Raw genomic sequence first — 17669 nt, 5'->3', positions numbered from 1 at the left:
TAGCTCAGAGAATGCCATTGAGAGGCATGGTGAATGGATTGGAGGAATCAAAGGAGTAAACCAAGTCACTGGTTGTTTTGCTGCCTTTCTTCCATCGCATCAATTTGGGGTCCCATTATAACTACAACCTCTGCATGTTTAGCTAAATCCACCTCTGGGAATGATCAGACACTGAATTAATGACATGTTTACACTATAATATCACATCTTGGGCAGAATGTGACCAAGGGACAATGTAGTGACACACTGGGTTCTCTGCATTAACAATGAGGAGCACGGTTTGAAATGGCACGGACGTGTAAGCAGGTGAAAAGCCCATTATATAAATACATCCCGTAGAAGGTGTTCAAACGCTGTTAATCCTTTATGCAAAGATAAAGCAAACGGGCCAAGCTCAGCGCCAGCAGGGTGGTCTGGTGCGTGATTGCCCTTTGCACAACGGGCCGGCAGTCTAAGCCTGTACGAAGACCCGATGCTATCTCTGTGCGGTGATGCTCCCTCCCGCTGGCCACATTAATTTTTTTTTTTTTTTTCCTCCATCTTTTTGAAGCGCGGGGCATCATTACGAGCCAGAGATGAACACCGGAACGCCAGCCCAGGGTCGGAGCTGAAATCCAGCGTGTGGCGGCGGTGCCCTGGGATGTCAGCCTCTCGCACCGATGGGTTCATGGCCCTCCAGGGAAGGATGGGGAGCGCTGCGTTAAACGGGGCAGAAAAAGCGCTCTCATCGCGCCCCTTCCCCGCGTTAGGCGGGGACAGGAACCCGGTGCCGGCGGGACCCGGCCGGCGGCGTAGGGCGGCCCCGAGGGGCGGGCGGGACAGCCCCGGCTCCGGCTCCGGCTCCGGCTCCGGCTCCGGCTCCGGCTGCGGCTCCGCTCGGCAGCGCCGCGGGGGCGGGCGGGGAGGCGGGGAGGGGAAATCCCCAGGATCCCCGGCCCCCGAGCGGGGACACCGCGTTAGTCACCGGGACCCTCCCCCGAGCGGGGACACCGCGTTAGTCACCGGGACCCTCCCCCGGCGCTCGGCTCCGCCGCGCCAGCGCCGCACCCCGCACAGCGCGGCAGCCGCGGCGGCCGAGGGATGGCGGGGCCGGGGCTGCGCCCGGCCGGGCTCTGCTCGGGGCCCCGGCGCTGCGGGGCGGGCTGCGGGCGGGCGGCGTGAGGCGGCCCCGCTGCCCTCGGGCATGAGAGGCGGCGCCGCGGGGCTGCGGGAGCGCCGGGACCCACCATGCGGGAGCTGGCGATCGAGATCGGCATACGGGTGCTGCTCTTCGGGGTCTTCGTGTGAGTAGCGCCGGGCAGCGGCAGCCAAAGGCACCAGCGGCACCGCGGCAACTTTGCTCCGCTGGCAGCCGAGTGCCTCTCGCACCGGGCCGGGGAGTGCGGGGGAAAGGTGCGGGATGGAGGTGCGGGATGGAGATGCTGAGCTCGCCCCGTGGGCTCCGGCGGTCAGGGGACCCCGCCGGGGCAGCCCCCTCGGGATGCCCGAGCGAGCGGCAGCTGCCGCCGGTCCCCTCTTCGGGATGCTCAGGGGTAGAATATTTCCCCGCGTTGAGTCGTTGCAGGGGCTCTCCCATCCCCGGGGTTTTGTCGAAGAGCTGAGGGGAATTTTTTCTCGGAGAAGCTGCTGTTTGTGAGAGAAGTGTGCAAAAAGCGACCAGCCAAAACAATGCAACCTCACAGGTGCTGGTGGTTTCGTTGGGCCGGCTGTAGTTTGTGGGGTGAAGTCTCACCTGCCGGGGCTGTGAATGCGCCTCAACAGCTGGTTCTGGCAGCAGCGGGAGCCCCGGGCCGGGGAGCTGCAGCGCGGGTGCTGGAGCTGAGCGAGGACCGCCGGCTCAACGTGAGGTGGAACGTGTGAGAGCGGGTTTGGGAAGCTTCTCCGCACGCTGTTGGGCAGGGAGGAAAGCAATGAAAATCTGGTTGTTGAAAGATGTGCAGCTATCGCTGCAGGAACGTTCTTTCTCTTTGCCTTTTTTTAGGAGAAAGCAGTTATGCATTTTTTTTGCTTTGTGTATTTCAGCCCTTTCTTCTCAGTGCTGTATTCATTTCTTTCTTTCAGGCAGTTTGTGGTCTGAATACATTTGAGCAATGAAAAGTTCCACTCTATATAAGTTTGCATTTCCATTGCTTAATGTTTAAAGATGAGTGTTCTCAGCCTTTGTGATCTCTCAGGAGCATCACAGAAATGGGATCAGATTTTGCTGTTTGCTCGTTTGTTTTCCTGAGGATGGATGCTGTTGGTCACAGGTGCAGGCAGTATAGGACATCTGTTAAGCTGTGATAGTGACTTAGAGCTGCTGAAACTGAATGCTTTGATGAGTCCTTTCTGTACCTCTCATGGTTAATTAATAACTTGTACAATTTTCTGGTGTTTGATTCTTTCCTCAGCGCTCATTTCTCTTGAATATTGATGCAAATCTTTTGATTTGCAAAAAAACCCTGTGAGGTACCTTTGAAATCTGTCAGTTCAGTTGCATCTCGCTTTGAAAGTAGACCTGTTCCTGTCAACAGAACTCCTTTCTGGAATACATGGAGCTACAGGGTGAGCAAAGACCTCAGAAGCTGATGCTACATCAGAACCTTTCCCTTCCTTATGATTGTGTGTGTAATTCATCACCTACACCACCCCTGTAAGAGATCTCTTCATGTAGTTTATTACTATGATGTGTAAATCATGACCCATCAGAATCAGTCATTTCTTGGTTGTGCATCTCTTCTGCCTTTATTTCCTCTCTAAACGATTCCATAATTTTCTCTGCTCTTTGCATGGTTCCAAAATCCACTGAGGAGGGGTAGCTAACAGTAAAGCTCTTGGTGGAGTCACCATAACGGCAAACGCCTATGGAAGAACTTCTCATATTTTCATGTAGCTCAGCTCCTGCCCCGTTGGGACTCTGGGGAATAATTCTGATATTTCAGTAGGTCATTCAGAGCATTCATTGACATCTGAAAGTACTGGGCACGGTAGTGTTCCAAATTCAGGTTGGTGTTTAGTTTCATGAAGAACTGCATTTTATTTGCTTGTAATGGTTGCAAGAATACAGTCCCTAGGTAGACCAAAAGAAGAGCTTTTATATTCAGATAATCTTAGCACCAAAGTAATCTTTTGTTATTGCAACAGTATTCAATAGTTCTCTCAGTTTCCTAAATCGGCAATCACATTTTGAAACTTCTATGTTGCAGAGGTTTAAACACTCTGTTTCCTGTGGTTTTTTAGACAGCCAGTGCAAGGATTTTTATGGAGCACTGAGTTCAGTGGAATATCTTTTCAGGAATGAACTTTCACTGGTTTATTTGGAAGCCCTGGGAGAGGAATCCGGGCAGCAGCAACTTGAGCTCTAATTTCTAGAATTAGAAGCGATTTCTAGGAATGAAAAGGCTGAACAGGTTCCACCTCCCTTGGAAAGGAATGCCATTAACAGAAATGAGTTAAGGTTGGGTCTGAGCTCATCTCTGTTGTGAGTGCCAGGACAAGAGGAACTGGACAGAAGAGAAGGGGTTCTTTCTGTAAAGGTCTTGATGGCTTTGGGTCATTACCAACTCTTGTAGTGTCAGAAGCCTGACCTTGAAGGTAATGGTTCCACAGCTATTTGAGAGTCCTGAACCATCTGTGCCTCCCAGATGTCTTTGAGCTTCATCCTAACAGTTCATATCACTCACAGCAATAATCTGGCACATTTTGTACCATGGAATGCAAAAGAAAAAGGTGCATATTCCACGTTGGAGCTTTGCTTGGTAATAAATGTCATTTCATAAAAATGGAGGTGTGAAAACTGCTGTTGATGATTGCTGAAATTGAATGTATTGCCAATCTGAATCTATTTTACAGCAAGAACAACCATGTTTTCTATGTTTAAGACTGACAATGTTTTTTTTTCCTCCAGTTGCCATAATTATCAACGTCAGTCATTCCATCAAAGGCAGAAACCTATACTTGTTATATAAGATCTGTTCTATCCTGCAAATGGGCACCCTTAGAAGCAGTGCACATTTTTTATGGTTGAGTATTGATTTGGTTGAATTCAACAGCCATTTAGGGAGGATAATGATAACAACTGACTCAGTTCTAAGTGTTGTGTTCTTGGCAATTGCTGAGAGCTCACTTAGCAATTAAAGACCAGATTAGGTATTGAAATTTAGCAACCCAAGCTTCTCTCCATTTACAGAGACCTGTGCTAAAGAGCGTTTTAACCCTCAGGATTTAGTAGTATTGAAGGAGGGATTAGTTAGAAGAGATTTATTAGAAGGACTGTGTCTACCTGAAATTGAGAAGCAGGAGTTAAAAAAACCCCAAACCCCAAACAACAAAGAGTCAAAACCCAAGAACAAGTGTTTGCAGTAAAAAATATACTTAATGCACACTTTACTGCAAAGTTAAATAGGTATTCTTTGAGTACCTTCAGCAAAACAGCTCTCAAGTTGCAAGTTACAAACTGCAAGGATAGTGATATTTCTGTCCTGCCTCACAGTTTTTCCCAGTTCCTTTAATTAACAAATTAATTTATAGTTTTCAAAATACGTATCTTTGCACCTTTTGACTGGGCTGAACTGATCTGATTGAACACGGGCTTTTTGTTACTTCCAAGGTGAAGAAAATTCTCATGCTTTGACTATTACATTATGTAGTTTCAAATATTGTCCAATCAAATCTTGCCTTTAATCAATTCTCACTTCATATTTTTGTTTAGGTTTTTACTTATTAAGAAATATTTGTGAGTACAGAACTGAGTTTTAAAGTGAGGTTTTTCATGTAACTCTCAGAAGAGGAAACGGTCTATTGTTTAATATAACAGCCATGAGGATGTACTCTGTTTGCAGAAAAAATCCAATGCTAAATTGAAGAATGATTAAATTAGGGTTTTGTATGTCTTTCTTCATTTTTGTACTCATTTCTCTGACTTGGAGCATCTTAAAATGCCTGATTATTGCTAAAACGTGTTAAAAGTGGCCAGACTTTCATCTCCGTCTGTACAGTGGCATTTGAAGAAAGCAAATTGTTTTGACTGACTTGTTTTTATTCAGATAAGCCAATTATAAGGGGATTTGTGAGCAAGTCTGATAGTTTTACAGAGGACTGATGCCTTTAAAACAAAGTTTTTCATCTCTCCTAAAAAGAATTCACTGAGGGGTAGCTCAGAATGAGCCTGAGAGATTTCTTTATTTCTTAGTTCTGTTTCAGGTGTCTTTTAAGGGAAAACTTTTTGCACCTGTTTCAGAAGTTTTGGAAGACCACACCACTGCCTCTTGGCAGGAAGAGAGGATTTGTGTGTGTTATAGTATATTTAGCCCAATGACTTGTCAAAAGTATATCACTGATGTTTATAGAGAGCTAATTGAATGAAAAGACAACGTCTTTCAAGGATTGCTTCATCAAACCTCGAGCTCTTCAGTGCACGTGATGTGATTAAAATATAAATGTCGTTTGGAGTAATTGGATATCTTCCCCAGAGCACAGCCTCATTAGCAGCCTCCCTGAGGAATAAATGTTTATCTGCAGGCTAATATACAGATATATATTGCACACGTGTGAGTTTGCAGCATTGACTAATGCTGACATCTCTTGTGTGTGTGCCATGTTCAGTTTCTGGTGTAAGTAAATAAAAGCTGTTTCTGTGCCTGTTGTGTTCCTTACAAGTTTACATTATTAATATTTTAATCGAGTTATGAATATGCATGAAATAATTTGACGTGGAAAGCTCTTTCAAGTAGCTTTCTTTGTCAGGGGATGTTGTCTGCTGGATATCCTGCATATGTTGCCTTTATAAATGATACTGTGTATTGTCTTGTTAACACAGGGAGAAAATCAATTACCCGAGGAAATTCTACAATGCTGCACTTTTGTTTTGCTCTTCCCCCGGATTGTGTTTGCCTTTTCTCTCTCATATGGACAGGATTTTTGGAGGACAGGCTGAGCTGAGAATTGTGAGCAGTCAGAGCTGTGTAGGTAACAAGGGCAAGATGGTATCGAGAAGAAATCACCAGACTGAGACATTAAGATTTATTTTCTCACTCTGGCTCAAATGCTGTGAATTTACACAAATCAGTTGGACCAAGAATTCAAAGCACCTTTTAAGCCTTGGCTCTCTAGTTGAATTTTCAAAGTAGGTATTTGGCCACTTCCTAGTGGCTTTGTGTCCTCTGTTCTTGATTTGGATATCCCGTAATTCTGGCTGTTTGGAACCTGATTTTTGGCTTTTGATCCTAAGAGTCTTGGACTTCATTCCTGTGTACCCCAATTTCTCATCAAGAAAACAAGGGCAATCCTCCTTTTTCTCACCCTTCCTTCAGTTAATTGGTAAATTCTTTGTCGTGAGGCAGCCAACGGGTTCACTGAACATTCTTGGAGCTTTTTCAGTGTTTCACAAATAGTAGTGATAAAAAGAAATGAGAACATCAACGTGTTTGCTGACCTGTTTAATAATAGGTGCATTATTGTAAGCCATAATTTACACATTATTAAAGTGAGGGAAAGGTTTCGTTTTGTGGTGCAGGTTGAAGTCTAATTCCCTGAGTAGGGTTAAGGAAGAGTTAAGGGAAAGACCTGCTGTAGAAAAGAGCCTCTCTGGTGCTTAGGATCTGAGAACACATATCAAAGGTTGCATATTGAGCAACAGACTTGTTCCAGTGCTCAGCAGAGTGGGTCACACCTTTGAAGTAACGGGAGAGCTAGAATGACATGGAGCTCCTGTCACTCCCTGATACACCACAAAGTAACCTGAATTTTAATTTTGCTTGGCACTGTGTCCTTGACAGGTTACTGTGAAAACAAAATAAATACCTAAATACCAATTCTACCTGGCATCACATGAAGCACACAACAAGATGACCGTGTGCCTGTCCTGATGGGTATGAATGACCAGGGAGCTCACAGGGACACTTGGTACTGTACTGGGTTTTATGGCCAGGGTTTGGCAGCGAGGGGGCCCCATCTTCCTGTACCACTTGAGGGGAGGAGGGAGAAAAAATCAAAGTTAAGCCTGGGGAGAAGGGAGAGGTGGGGGAAAGCTGTTTTAAGGGTTAGATTTTCTCATTTTTCTAGTGTGATTAGACTAGTTTCCCTCAGTCAAGTCTGTTTTGCCCATGACAGTAACTGTTAGGTGATCCCCCCCTGTTCTTATCTTGACCCAGGGTCCTTTCAATGTATTTTCTCTCCCCCATCCAGCTGAGAAGGGAGAGGAGTGATGAAGCAGCATCCACTCAGTGTCATGCTGGTGTTCAGCTACTTGGTGTTTCACTTAGTTGAAGCTTGAGATTCTGTTGTTTTTGTATTATATTTATTGAAATAGGGTTGGATTTTACTGACTTTGATAACAGTCATCCAGGAGAAGCTGTGCCTACCTGTCTTTTTGGGCAGACTCTGGTCTGTGCGTGAGACAGACTGTTTCTACAGACAGTTGTATCAATACAGTTTGTGGAACTGAGTTATTTCATTTGTCTTCCCTGAGTCTGGGGGAAAGAGGAGCTGAAAGGATGGGAAGAGGGAAGGGGATTTAATGCCAGGAGTTCTAATTGTCCTGCTAATAAGATAGGATTTACAGTTGATCTCCATGGCTAAACTCACAGCTGAACACATGCTAAGAGAGGACATTATTGTAAATGCCAAAGCATCTGCTCCAGATTTTTTGAGGAGTAAATGGTGACTTTGTGTGTCTTGTTGAATCTTGTTGAATCCCATTTACTCACAGACTTTGGCACTTTGTGTTTATTTGCTTCTAGCCTGATTGAGGATGTTTCATAGTGAGAATGCTACTAAGACTGATAGGGTTCCTGGGGGAAAAATTTTTCTTTAATAAATTGATTCTTATACTTTGATCTAAGCACAGTCAAGATCAGGCACAACTAACTGTGATTCTTATGGGAAAGAATTTAACAAAAATTACAGCCTTACTGCTGAGAATGTACTCATATCTGGCGCAGTAAATCAAGATCTTTATGGTCTCCCAATCTGTCAGTGACTTTGAAAAGTCGGTACTTGGAAATAGCTGGCAGAATTATTGATGCTAAAAATGAATTAAGGGTAATGTTTAGTGTGTCTTGTAACTTTTTTGTGTAGTAAGGACTGTGCTGGTACCGAACAGGGGATGCCTGAGTGCTGCATCTGTATTGGCAAGGATTACCGGACAAGGACAGAAAGCTAAAGGCAGCACTCACATCCCTAATTAAAGTATTGGTTGTGATCCACTAATGAGCAACAGGGACTTAGGCTGGGATGGTTGGGGAAAGCTTCACTCATTTCTGGATCAGAACAGCTGCTTTACAGTAGATCCAATTGCGTTTTCTGCATGGAAGACAGAAAGTTGTCGTCAGCTGTAGTACTTGAACTAAGATTTTCGTGACTATATGGGTTTTAAAGTACCTTCCATTCACATTTTTCCTTTGCTTTTAAATGTTAGATTTGTCATCGTTGGACCAGAGGTCATTGCTATGCAAGAAACTGTGATTGATTGATTGATTGATTGATATGATTCTGTAGAAAATGAGACTGGAAATGTTTCTTCATTTTAAATCAGATTGCTACTGTCACTGTGTATTGTATTTGTTTGTTTCTCTGTATTACAAAACACTTCTAGTTTTACTATCTATATGGTTAAATATTTTGCTTGTTAAAATACCACTTTTTATTAAACACCAATTTAATTAATACAAATTTTTAATTAAAATTGCATATGAATGCAGTCAGTGGAAATTGTTTTACTGTAGGGTGGGTAACAGCGTTTACAACTGGTGTTTTCATAGTAAGTGGCTGATTGAGATAAATTATTCAGGCGCATTCCAGAGAGTTGAGAGGAGGAGTGAGGAAGATTTTAAGAGAGGTGTAGAAAACATCTTTTGTTTTCTTTTTTCCTGGAAAAGGTAGAAATAATTGAGCTGTTTAATCTGGAAATCTGAGGAGATGTGGCAGTGATCTTCACAGGTCAGCAGCTCCTTTGAGATGTATGAAGACAACAAGCTGCTCTTCACATCCTCCGGGAATTAGACAGGAAAGATTTTTAAATTTGTAGCAAGGGAAACTAAGGTTGAGTGTGGGAAATATATTCTAATTGAAAGGACTTAGAACACTGTGATAGACTGCCCGAGGACAGGTAGAGCCTCCACTAATGAAAGTTTTGAAATGCAAGTTGCACTCAAGTGTTTTAGGAGTATTTTACATCAAATTTTGCTTTGCTGTGAGGAGGCAGACTGGGTGGTCCTGTAAGCTGGCACAAATCAACTCAGTGGACTGATATTCCTGAGAGTGTCCCAGTGTGTGGGTAAAAGTTTGAAGTGAAATTTCTTGCAAGAGTTTTTTGACTCATCTTGATATGCAGGAAAGGGAACAGTGGTACCAATTTGAAATTACGTGGAGAGTACTTCAGCAATCACTGAACAGAAGCTGATGGTCCCTTCTGCAGGGCAGTGCCCTGCCAAAGTTTGTGTGCTAAATATTCTGCATTAACCAGACTGTGGGAAAACTGAAAACCTAGATTAGGTGAAATGTTTTACTCTGCAATCTAACGTTTTAGCCTGGACTGGGTGAGAAGTTTTACTACTCCTTTAGCCTGTATAATGGAGGTGAAAATGCTAGCTCAGAAATGTTTCAGCTCTGAAGAGTTTGTGGCTCCCTGCCAAGTGTTGTGGAGCCTTGCAAATGGAGAACAACAGAGGGGAGTGTCACCCGATATAAAGCGTTATATTTTCATTAGCTGCCAATTCTCACTAATGGGAGAACAGATCTAATGGCCTGTCTGTACTCTCACAGCCCACAGAGAGGCCATTAATAATTGTGCTCATCTGTGTCCAAGGTGCTTTGCAGGAAGGTAACGATTGCTATTGGACCTCAGTGAGTGCTACAAAAGGCAAAAAGTGATGCTCCTATTCCCCATTACTATATCTTCTTCTCTTATTATTATTATTTTTTAAATCATTACTAAGACTCTGGAACATGTAGTTCTCACAGAACTGTTTTTGGACTGAGTGATTTTAATACACTTGGATTTTATTGGGAGTATCATTAGGAGGAGGAATGAAGGAGGGACAGAGATAACTGAGAAGGGGACCTTTGTCACTAAGAGAGAAACTTGGCATGGTTGTGAGTTTACCCCAACTTTCATTTCAGATCCAAACATAATCAATACTGTGTGACATGCAGATGTGAAAAAAAAAGGAACTTTACTAGACTCAGCTCCATCAAATTGCTGTGAAGCAGTGTAGTTGTGCAGGGAACTTTTGAGGGTTGTTTGACTGAAAGCAGTTTGAGATGTAATCAAAATAAGCATTAAAAACATCAAGAGGAAAATTTTTACTGTCTGTAGTGTGTTTGGGTTCATTATTCAGGCATGTGCTTAGTTAATTTAGGCCTTTAATATGAATTCAGTTTTTCACTTTAGGATAATGTACAGCTGCCAGCTTTGACACTTCTAATGGCAGCAGAACTCATGATTTCATTTCCCTCTACTTTCTCCTCCCCAAACACACATTAAAATGGCTTTTGTGAAATATCTGGTATCATAGGGTATATTTAATAAAAACAGAGGATAGAGGCAACAATTAATACCATAAATAAATTTTTTTAGTAAATAAAATGAGAGATAATGCAATGAAACCAGAAGCTAATAGGTTTTCACTTGGCTGGTATTGGTTATTTCTGTAAAACTACTGCTGATTATTTCTGTTACTTTTCTGGATGGCCTGAAGACTTGCACCTTGACACAATAAGCAGCAGCTCTGACTTCCTTGCCTTGTTTTCCAAGGGCAGCACTGTTCCATGTGAGCAGGGATCACAAGGACCGAATGGCTCTTTCACCCCAGGAGCAGCTAAATGCCAAAACAAAGTTGTTTTTGTTTCAGAATGGTTTATTTTATATTCTGCTGACCAGAAAGCAAAGTTGCAAAGATCACTTTCAATATTAGGTCAAGCAAAGTTGCAAAAATTAAAAACAAGCCAAAGTATATGACTTGGACTAATTTTGCAGTGGGATTTTTTCTACGGTTCAGTATAGTCACTCTTGTCTCCTGCTCTTCTTATCAAAGCTGCAATGCAGCGTGACCAGCTGTTCCCTCTTTCTTCCTTTCACTTTTCTCATTTCCAAATATTCCACTTCTGTGAGGAAGACATGATGGTGAAAAGATTGTATTAGAGATAATTAAGTAATTTAAGGTCTGGAAACCCATTTTATTCCCATGGAATGGGAGTTTTCTAGAATCACAGTGGCTATAATTATGCTCAGTGATATTTAGTTCTACTTGCTTTCAAAGGCTCAGCCCCTAACAAGGAGAATGCATGGGCTGGAAATTTTTGGAATATTTCAGATGTTCAAGAACAACTGCCTGGCTGTGCTAACTCCTTGTTCTTGTGCTGTTCATGCATGCTCAGATAATCCTTCCCCTTTCCTCTGTGTCACAGGAAGGAAATAGTTTACTTAGAGAGAATTCAAATGCTAGAGACTGAGAAAACAGTGACAATGTAATTTAAGTGCGAAGAAAACTCACATTAGATTCTAAAACTCCACCCCAGGCTGTTCTATCTTTTTCAGGACTGTGAAAAGATTGTTGGTTTGCTCTTTCATATTAGGTATTCTAAGTATATATCTCATTTATATGTGATTTCATAAGCCGCAGGACTCCTGTTGTGAATCTGTATTGTTTCTAGCTCGAGATCTGTGCTTTTAACTGATCCCAGGCTCCACAGCTGTTGCCTCCTTGCTGGGTGCAGTGTTGGCCGCAAGGAGGAGAGTACAGAGGGTGGCCATTCATCTTTGGGAGAAGTTATACCCTGAGATATAGCTGTAAAATCAGTGGATATGTGAGGCAAATCTGGGAAACCTATTAATAAGGCTGAAGAAAAATACCAGAAACTCTCCTTTTGTAGTACTTCAAGGAAATATGACAGCTGTGGTAATATGTGTGTATTTTAAAACTGCATCAGAATTTATTTTCAGTCTTTACTTAATCAAAATGATTTCTCATATGTCTGAAGGGCTAATGGAGGCATATGTGCTAATTAAATGTCACACTGCAATTGCTAGCTAATTTAAAGTATTCAGAAATATTTTCCATCAAGTTGTACTGACTCATCTGAAGCCAAACCTACCCTCAAGACCCAGCCCTCTATTTGCCAGTAGCATTAAATAAAACCCCCTGAAAACATTGCCCTTGCCCTTTGTCTTTATCAGTCCCAATAAAGCTCTATATCGGGGTTATACATGGTTAATCAGAAATAGTAGGTGCATACACTGCATGGCATTGGACTGGGAAATAAAAAGTTTTTAGCTGTTAAAAAGGTAGAGAGAAAATTTATGGATGCTGGTGCTTCTGTGTCAGTGTGAGTGTACAGTACTTAGCTGGTTTTAGTGCAGTTAAAAAATGATATTAAAAAAAGCCTATGAAGAACCAATAAAACATTAGCTCCTATTCCGATGGGCACTCTTTTGCATTCAGTACCTATTGCAATATAAATTCTGATATATATTTTAAATTAACTCTTTCGTTTCGATTTCTTCAGAGGAGTTGAAGCTGTTGCTTTCCTACCTGGGTGTTTGTCAGCAGTGCATGCTTGGCACGTGTAGGTACCAGTCCAGTTCATAAACAAGCTGCAGCATTAGGAGTTACTTTGATGCTGATACTGCAATGGTTTGCCCTACCTTGCTTTGTAAAACCATGTCAGGAAGCATCAAATCTCTTGACACCCAATGTTGTGCCTTAACTACAGGGGATGTTTCTTTTTCTATCAGAGTTTATATCATTGAAGTTATACTTTTAATTCATGCCAGCTTCTTCCTTTCTTGTCATTCATAATTGAGTCTTGGCCATATTTTTTGAAACCCTTCTGGATGGCTGAGGAGCTGTGGATTTCCCAAATTACTTTAGATATTAAATGGCTCAGACCTCTTTGCTCGTGCTAACCTCTGAGCTGACACAAAGCTATCTCATCATGCTGATACATGCAGACAGCAACATTTCAGAGTCTGAACTGCTCCAACTCTGCGGAGAGCAGAATAATGGTGATAAACCACAGGCATTGCTTCTTATCTCCCTTCATCACTATCCCCTCTGCTTCAGTTTTGTTAATTTTACATGCCAGACACAGACCATTTCAAGCTTTTCAGATTTTGTCTGGTTTTGCAGGAGTTTGTAAAATAACCACCAAGAAGTTAGAGGGTTTTTTCCATAATATTATCTGTAGGCAGTAAACACGGCTAGGTTTTCTCATGGCCTGAGAATAAGTTATTCTCTCCAGGTTTATCAAATAACAAGACATGAATGCTTTCCCCACTATTAGTGTGTTTCAGAAAGGCGAGGTTGAAGTCTTGAATTCAAATGCGAGCCAAGGTGATGTGAACAAACAGTGGTCAATGCAATGTACCCAGATGATGCAAACTCCGGGCTCCTTCTCTTTTAGCCTGGATCACCTGTGGGAAGCTCCTAAAGCAAATCCTGTCTTTTAGTATACAATTTTCTTATCTCCACAGCTGTTGGGCCCAATGATGTGTTCTCCTTTATGGCTCTTTCTCCTTTATGGCTCTTCATCCAAAATGTTGGGGCAGTGAGTCTCTGGTGCGGGAATCTCTCACTGAGTTGCGAATTGCCCAATTAGGCCAATTCTGTAATTAGGCCAACTATTACCAACTTCAGAGCCACTGACACCGCTCACAACCTTGCAGAACAACTGATGGCACAATTTAACATGGCAGGTACACTAGAAGAGCTTTTACTGCTAGATTTGATACCCGGTTTGGGGAATACTAGGGGAAATATCCATGTAAAAACATCCAAAATGGAGTTCCAACAGCCCAACCACAGTTAATACGTGTTTTTGAGAGAGGCAGCAAGGTCTGCTCACACAGAGTTCTACAGGCAGGGAATGGTGGTCAGAGCCAATTTTTTTCTTCACAGACCCTCAGAGGTGATTTATAAGAGAAGTTCATTAATATCTGCTATCTTTTTGTTGTTTGCCCCAATGGGGACTTGCAGAGAGACCTATTTGAGGATAAAATCTGCTTATCAACAGATGAAGCTTAGAAAAGAGGAGGGTCATTCATTAGGTATCTGGGATGAAAGTCTGGGTTTGAACAATCACAAGTTCATGATCATTCTCTCCTACTGCTTTGTCAAACCATGTGTATACTGCTCTGTCCTCTCAGTTACTGTCACTTGGTATTTGGGGAAAGCTTTGTCTGCAAGAGAAAAAGTAAAAGGCAAAACCCCCCAATTTCCCCTCTCTCCTGCCAACCACCCACCCTTTAGTTGATGCTCAGGAGCAGGCAGCAAATTTAAACCTTGCAGTGTGATTCGTGCAGCTGAGGGCCAGGTAGTGATGGAAACCATAAGGTGAGGTGCTAAACAATATCCTGCTGTGACTTATGGGAGATGGAAACCACGGTGGAAGCTCAGGTCAAAACCTCTGTGAGGATATTTGTGCTCTGTTTGATTCGTTCTCTACCAGTGAATGGTTTCATAAAAGGATAACTGCAAGTTTTCAGTCCATATCATCACAAAGCTGCTTTTAGTGCACTGTTACCTGGCTCTGGCTGTGATGTGGTGCTGGCACAAAATGATGCTAAAGGGCTGCATGCTGTGAAATGGAAATGAAGTTAATGTACCTCGCAGTGCTCATGTCCTCAGAAAAGAGCAGCTTTTTTCCTCAGTGTGGTGCTGTAAGCAGCAGTGTTGGCATGGCCAAAGCAACCCCAGGGACTGGGGCACCTGTTGCTCACCGATGTTTTTAATGAAATTTGGGCTCCTGTTTCCCTTGGGCTGCTTGAAAGTCACAGTTAAAGGCTCTCGAATTTAATGGAAGACCTTTTATGCCTTAAATTCACATCATTAGGCTGAAGTGTTCGAAATCTTGCTTGCTAAGCAGTTAAAAACATTGGGTGAATATGGAAAAATGAAGGAAATGTAAGGCCAAAAAGCTACGACTAAATTTTTCTGTACTAAAACAAAGGAAGCTTTTTTGCCCACCTGCTGCCAGGGGACTGAGGTTGTATTTTGGGCCATAACACAAAATGATCAAAACCAGTTTTCTTTATCCAAGGACTGCATTCATTTCTAATAACATCCAGTCCTTTAAACAAGCTTGTGCTGACTTATGAATAATGATAAGCTGTACTTTTGGTTGGGACAAAGGAACGTAAATCACCAGGTGTTAGGCAGCTTAGAAACCAGTATGTCCTCATGATTAATACAGTACAAAGGGAATTGCCTTCCAGCTAGTGAAATCTCATATCCAGTCACCCATTGGTGATGCTTCAAAAAAGGAGAGAATTGTTCTCTTATGAATCTTGGCATAAAAATTTAATTAGCAGTTGAGCTCTTTCAGAAGACAAAAAAAAGAAAGTGATTTCTTTTTTTACAGTCACTATCCTCTAACTGTTTACTTTCTATTTCTGTATTGTTCACAGAGACATCTGCTGCCTTCTGCAGCTATGTTTTTTCTCCTTCAACAGTGATTTTGAAATTATTTTGCCCAGTTTCAGAAAACTTTTTTTTTTTTTTTTTTTTTGCATTATGTTGCACTTAATTTGAACACTGTTTTTGGAAGATATCAGAACACTAGTCCAAGAAATAAATGAATACATAATCAGATTTAATATATAGTGGATACAAAGCTGCTGCTGTTGCATAAAATAATAATGATTACAGTCATTGATAGATTTGCTGAAATTACTCTTTCTTAATACGAGTACAGGTGAGTATGTATTAATCAAAAAATCAGTCCTCATCTGAAATCAGATACTATTTGTTATTTATTATATTTTCATCTCTTTAGCATGTGTTATTATGTTTTTAAAGGAATTAAATCTTATGACAGTGTGTATCTGCGGTGTCATAGCTTGTTTCCTGTGAGAAATGAGTTTGATTTTTTATTTTAATTTCTCAAACTTAACTATAATTTTAGCTTTCTTACATCACGAGGGGACATGAAACAAAAGATCAAGAAGAGCCCCAAACCTTTAAATCTGCTGGCATTTGTTCATAATGTCAAATGTCTTAACATCAATTTAATTAAATTTCTGATCCAATGTGACAAACTTTCCAAAAGTGCACTGGTGCACAGATATATCATGGTCACCTTGAAGCACAAATGTTTGTGTGTTGCTTGCTCTCTGCAGTTACCAGAAATGCTTCAAATAATACACTTTAGGACTTTCTTTTAGTTGAAGCTTGGAACCAAACCTGCTTGTATTGTCTAGGAGTTGACCTTTATTTTTCTAGTTGAAAACTGTAAAATGAATTTTTCATATGGGTGATACATTACCTGGAACTGTTCTTCTTTAGAATTGTTTCCTGTTTTCATGTCATGCACAAGCCATTGTCTTTTAAACTCAAAAAAGCTTTAAGTTTCATTTTGAAAACACTGAAACAAATTGTTTTGACACTTCTGAAGTTCACCTTCTTGGGAGAGCAGTCTCAGACTCTGGGTTTGGAGAAGCTGAGCATAACAGTAAATATTCCCCTTGCAAAACCAGACTCCTTAAGCTTCCAGAATAATCTTGTTGTCCATGTAGGCCAGTATAGGAAACATAAATATTGTTACAAGTGACAAGACTGTGTTTGACCTTTTCTGGTCCTTAATTTTGTTATTTTCCTTTAGGAAAGGAGAGGAGAAAGAGGTCAGTTGGGCTGTTTTGAATGTTCTGTCTAGAGGGGGAGTCTGAGTGTGCTCAGCTAAAGGGGGTCAGAGACTGGTTTGGGTTGGAAGAGGCCTTTCAAGAGCATCTGGTTCCAACCCCTGTGCCATGAGTAGGATAAGAAGTTTGCTGTTGTTTAGGAAATAGCTGACCTAGCTCGGTTTGAGGGCTTGTCTTCCCTGGGGAGGGTTGCATATGTGAGTATGGTTTAATTTTACTCTGCTCTACAAATTGCTTTGGGCTTTTTCTCTTTACAAAGTCACTTGACATGCCTGCTACTGGTATAAAACCTGGGTTTGGAGATGTTTAAAGCCCTAGGCTTTGGAAAATTTACAGTAAAAAAAGCTTTGGGCTGCTACATCTCCAAGTTCTGGCTCCATGGGCTTATTAGGTGAGAGCAATCTGCAGAAAACTGGTCCCTGTGTCTTTCCTCAACAGCCATTCCTCAAGTCCTAATAAACCAGAGCTAAAATGAACAATGTAAAGCAAAGGTCAAACTTCCCAGGTTGTCTGATATTAATTCAGAGCCAAGAAAAGTTAAAGAGCACTGAAGGACTCTGTGGAAAAAGGAGTATGGTTTAAATGAAATGAGACAATTTAGGTAGTCAAGAAAAGCTTTTGAAACTTCCTACTACAGTCAAGGATCACAATTCCTGCTTTTGCTTTCAGTGCATGACAAAAGATACCCACACAAATTATTTTCTATAGACAATGTAACCTCAACATTTTATTTTGATACTCTTAATTTCAAAATAACCTAATTACCATGGGGGTATTTTAGTTTCTTATTATATAAGAAACTATATATAAGTTTCTTATTATATAAGAACCATGGGGGATTTTAGTTTGTTTGGGGGTTTGTTTTTGATTTGCTTTTTAAGAGAGCTAATTGACATAATAATGAAATTTAAATTGTTTTGGTAGAATGAGGCATTTCTGGTAGACTCAGATTCTTCTTAAGCTTGACAGCCCATCTTTTTTAGGAGAAAGTTTCTTTTGGAGATATTCTCTAAAATTACCTCTTTTCTGTCAGTAGAAGAAATTTTCTGGGCTGCTT

At 41.6% G+C, this 17669-nt stretch overlaps 1 protein-coding gene across 2 annotated transcripts in view; it reads left to right on the top strand.

Moving 5' to 3' along the window:
- Nucleotides 1–566: 566 nt before the first annotated feature.
- PLPP4 (phospholipid phosphatase 4) overlaps nucleotides 567–17669 on the top strand; it is a 49192-nt gene continuing 32089 nt past the window's right edge. Inside the window, exon 1 of one of the 2 annotated variants that reach the window (XM_048311019.1) lies at nucleotides 567–679. In XM_048311019.1, the coding sequence (XP_048166976.1) occupies nucleotides 660–679 (20 nt within the window). In that variant the 5' untranslated portion in view covers nucleotides 567–659. Of the gene's footprint in view, nucleotides 680–1142; nucleotides 1284–17669 lie in introns of those variants that run through there. The other variant, XM_048311018.1, reaches the window with a different exon arrangement.

Source organism: Corvus hawaiiensis, chromosome 8 (assembly GCF_020740725.1).
Source record: "Corvus hawaiiensis isolate bCorHaw1 chromosome 8, bCorHaw1.pri.cur, whole genome shotgun sequence".
NCBI classification, from domain to species: domain Eukaryota; kingdom Metazoa; phylum Chordata; class Aves; order Passeriformes; family Corvidae; genus Corvus; species Corvus hawaiiensis.
This window is presented reverse-complemented; position numbering and strand designations above follow the sequence as displayed.